Raw genomic sequence first — 4,065 nt, 5'->3', positions numbered from 1 at the left:
TTTCTTTTACATTTGCTGAGGAGTGCTTTACTTCCAATTATGTGGTCAATTTTGGAATAAGTGCGATGTGGTGCTGAGAAGAATGTATATTCTGTTGATTTGGGGTGGAGAGTTCTATAGATGTCTATTAGGTCCGCTTGGTGCAGAGATGAGTTCAATTCCTGGATATCCTTGTTAACTTTCTGTCTCCTTGATCTGTCTAATGTTGACAGTGGAGTGTTGAAGTCTCCCATTATTATTGTATGGGAGTCTAAGTATCTTTGTAAGTCTCTAAGGACTTGCTTTACGAATCTGGGTGCTCCTGTATTGGGTGCCTGTATATTTAGGAGAGTTAGCTCTTCCTGTTGAATTGATCCCTTTACCATTATGTAATGTCCTTCTTTGTCTCTTTTGATCTTTGATGGTTTAAAGTCTGTTTTATCAGAGACTAGAATTGCAACCCCTGTTTTTTTTTTGTTTTCCATTTGTTTGGTTGACTTTCCTCCATCCCTCGATTTTCAGCCTATCTGTGTCTCTGCACGTGAGAAGGGTCTCCTGAATACATCACACTGATAGGTCTTGACTCATCCAATTTGCCAGTCTGTGTCTTTCTGTTGGAGGATTTAGCCCATTTACATTTAAGGTTAGTACTGTTATGTGTGAATCTGATCCTGTCATTATGATATTAGCTGGTTATTTTGCTCTTAGTTGATCCAGTTTCTTCCTACCATCGATAGTGTTTACAATTTGATATGTTTCTGCAGTGATTGGTACCAGTTGTTCCTTCCCATGTTTAGTGCTTCCTTCAGGAGCTCTTGTAAGGCAAGCCTGGTGGTAACAAAATCTTCAGCATTTGCTTGTCTGTAAAGGATTCTCTTTCTCCTTCACTTATGAAACTTAATTTGACTGGATATGAACTTTCAAACTGAAAATTCTTTTCTTTAAGAATGTTGAATATTGGCCCTCACTCTCTTTTGGCTTGTAGAGTTTCTGCCAAGAGATCCACTGTTAGTCTGATGGACTTCCCTTTGTGGATAACCCGACCTTTTCTTCTGACTGCCCTTAACATTTTTTTCCTTCATTTCAACTTTGGTGACTCTGACAATTATGGGTCTTGGAGTTGCTGTTCTCAAGGATTATCTTTATGGCATTCTCTGTATTTCCTGAATTTGAATGTTGGCTTGCCTTGCTGGGTTGGGGAAGTTCTCCTGGATAATATGTTAAAGAGTGTTTTCCAACTTGGTTCCATTCTCCTCGTCACTTTCAGGCACACCAATCAGACATAGATTTGTTCTTTTCACATAATCCCATATTTCTTGGAGGCTTTGTTCATTTCTTTTTACTCTTTTTTCTCTGACCTTTTCTTCTTTCTTCATTTCATACATTTTATCTTCAATCACCGATACCCTTTCTTCCACTTGATCGAATCAGCTACTAAAGCTTGTGCATGCATCATGTCATTCTTGTGCCATGGTTTTCAGTTCCATCAGGTCATTTAAGGTCTTCTCTATGCTTTTCTAGTTAGCCATTCATCTAATCTTTTTTCAAGGTTTTGACTTCTTTATGATGGGTTCAAATATCCTCCTTTAACTTGGAGAAGTTTGTTATTATCAATCGTCTGAAGCCTTCTTCTCTCAACTTGTTAAAATCATTCTCCATCCAGCTTTGTTTCATTGCTGGTAAGGAGCTGTGTTCCTTTGGAGGAGAAAAGGTGCTCTGATTTTTAGAATATTAAGCTTTTCTGCTCTGGTTTCTCCCCATATTTGTGGTTTTATCTACCTTTGGTCTTTGATGATGGTTGATGTACAGATGGGGTTTTGGTGTGGATGTGCTTTCTGTTTTTATTAGTTTTCCTTCTAACAGTCAGAACCCTCAGTGCAGATCTGTTGGAGTTTGCTGGAGGTCCACTCCAGACCCTGTTTGCCTGGGTTATCACCAGCAAGGGCTGCAGAACAACAAATATTGCAGAATAACAAATGTTGCTGCCTGATCCTTCCTTTCAAAGCTTCTTCTCAGAAGGGCACATGGCTGTATTAGGGGTCAGTCAGCCCCTACTGGGAGGTGCCTCCCAGTTAGGCTACTCAGGGGTCAGGGACCTACTTAAGGAGGCAGTCTGTCCATTCTTGGATCTCAAACTCTGTGCTGGGAGAACCACTGCTCTCTTCAAACCTGTCATACAGGGATGTTTAAGTCTGCAGAAGTTTCTGCTGCCTTTTGTTCAGCTATGCCCTGCCCCCAGATGTGAAGTCTGCAGAGGCAGGGAGGCCTCCTTGAGCTGTGGTGGGCTCCACCCAGTTCGAGCTTCCCAGCCATTCTGTTTACTTACTCAAGCCTCAGCAATGGTGGACGCCCCTCCCCCTGCCTCACTGCCACCTTGCAATTAGATCTCAGACTGCTGTGCTAGCAGTGAGCAAGGCTCTGTGGGCATGGGACCCTCCGAGGCAGTCGCAGGATATTATCTCCTGGTGTGCTGTTTGCTAAGACCACTGGAAAAGCACAGTATTGGGTGGGAGTGTCCTGATTTCAGGTACCGTCTGTCACAACTTCCCTTGGCTAGGAAAGGGAATTCCCTGACCCCTTGCACTTCCTGGGTGAGATGATGCCCTGCCCTGCTTTGGCTCATGTTCCTTGGGATGGTCCCACTGACAAGCCCCAGTGAGATGAACCTGGTACCTCAGTTGGAAATTCAGAAATCACCCATCTTCTATGTCGCTCATGCTGGGAGCTGGAGGCTGGAACTGTTCCTATTCAGCCATCTTGGAACCTCAACCTTATGGGTCTAATTCTTTACCTTCTAGTTTCTTTCCTAAGATGACAGCTGGAAATCTAGCAACTTTCCAATGCACCAAAATGGCCAAGACCCTAGTTAAAAGCCAGTCTCTGGTTCTGTCCTCAGGTCTGACTCCACAGGGCTGGACCATGCCCTGAGAGGCACTGGAAGTATGAATGACAGGAAGGGCACTGAAGTCCTAGCACCTGGGCCTCATTCCTCATTTGACCCCTTTACTGACATGCAGCTGTAGGTCAATGGCTTCCTGGAGCATCGACTGCAGTTGCGGATGTTGCAAGTTGTCCCAGACAAGAGGGACCATGAGCACGACAAGGCATCTCAGGAGATCAGCAATGTGCCTGGGACAGGGTGTGAGCTGAAAGTGTGGAAGTTCCCATGGTAGGTGCAACCCCGCACCCTCATCCTTTCTTGTGTCTGGCAAAGTGACTTCAGTTGCTCACTCCTGTCCTCTAGCAGAGAGTGGTGGAGGAGCTGTGGGTATGAGTGTCTATTTCCCTTCCTCTCAGATACGCACTGGCAGCAGGGATCACTAGCATTTCTGGGGGCCAGCAGGCATGCGTGCCTATGTCCCTGGCCTCTCTCCACTGCAGGGGCCATGCCAGCAGAGCACTCCCTAGACTCACTCTCACCTCATGACAGAGAACTGAGGAGCAGGAGAAAATGCCATGGGATGCCAAGATGGGAGGACACAAGAAAAGAGGTGCCTTCTCAGACAGTCTCCTCCCTTATCCTGAAGGCTCTGAGGAAATCCATCAGCAAACCCACCCTTTTATTAAGGATTGTCATAAGGCTTCTCATACATAGAGGATCTCTGTAATCCAGCCATGTACACAGAACCTTGACTGTCAAAGGGAATGAAAACTACTGTGCTCAGTTACATGTGAAATGGAGAGAATAGTCCTCCCTTTCCAGGGTTTATGCTAATTTAGGGGGGTAATGCCTTAAAGAACAGGGAGCAGAGGGTTTTGAGGGCTAGGTAGCAGCATCTGACCACCTCTTGTGACCCTTTGCTTTCCACACAAGCCCGTAGAAATTGGTTTTAGCTACCGAGTGGGCTCCATGATGTCCATGAGAGGAGATGGGGTTATGGCAACTCTACAGGTTTGCCCAGACAAGATCTCTCATTGGTTTTCCTAAACACTATGGTCCATTCTGTTATTTGTCAAGCTATTTTCCCCAAGATAGCTACAAACACTAAATTAGCCAATACTGAAGCATTGCTCCTAGGGAAAATAGAGGGTTAGCTTCTGCAAGCCTCTGGCCACAATGTCCTCACCAACTGACGAATACAGAAG

The 4,065-nt window shown here is 45.1% G+C and overlaps 1 protein-coding gene across 1 annotated transcript in view; it reads right to left on the bottom strand.

The window, feature by feature from the left end:
* The window catches only part of LOC108520946 (40S ribosomal protein S4, Y-like), a 40,693-nt gene extending 37,622 nt beyond the window's left edge, over nt 1-3,071 (bottom strand). The window contains exon 1 of the mRNA XM_017860531.1: nt 2,991-3,071. Within this exon, the coding sequence (XP_017716020.1) occupies nt 2,991-3,071 (81 nt within the window). The remainder of the gene's footprint in view (nt 1-2,990) is intronic.
* Between the last annotated feature and the right edge of the window lie 994 nt (nt 3,072-4,065).

Source organism: Rhinopithecus bieti, unplaced genomic scaffold (genome assembly GCF_001698545.2).
Source record: "Rhinopithecus bieti isolate Rb0 unplaced genomic scaffold, ASM169854v2 scaffold_56563, whole genome shotgun sequence".
NCBI lineage: Eukaryota > Metazoa > Chordata > Mammalia > Primates > Cercopithecidae > Rhinopithecus > Rhinopithecus bieti.
The sequence above is the reverse complement of the archived record's forward strand: the minus strand, read 5'-3'. Positions and strand labels throughout refer to the sequence as shown.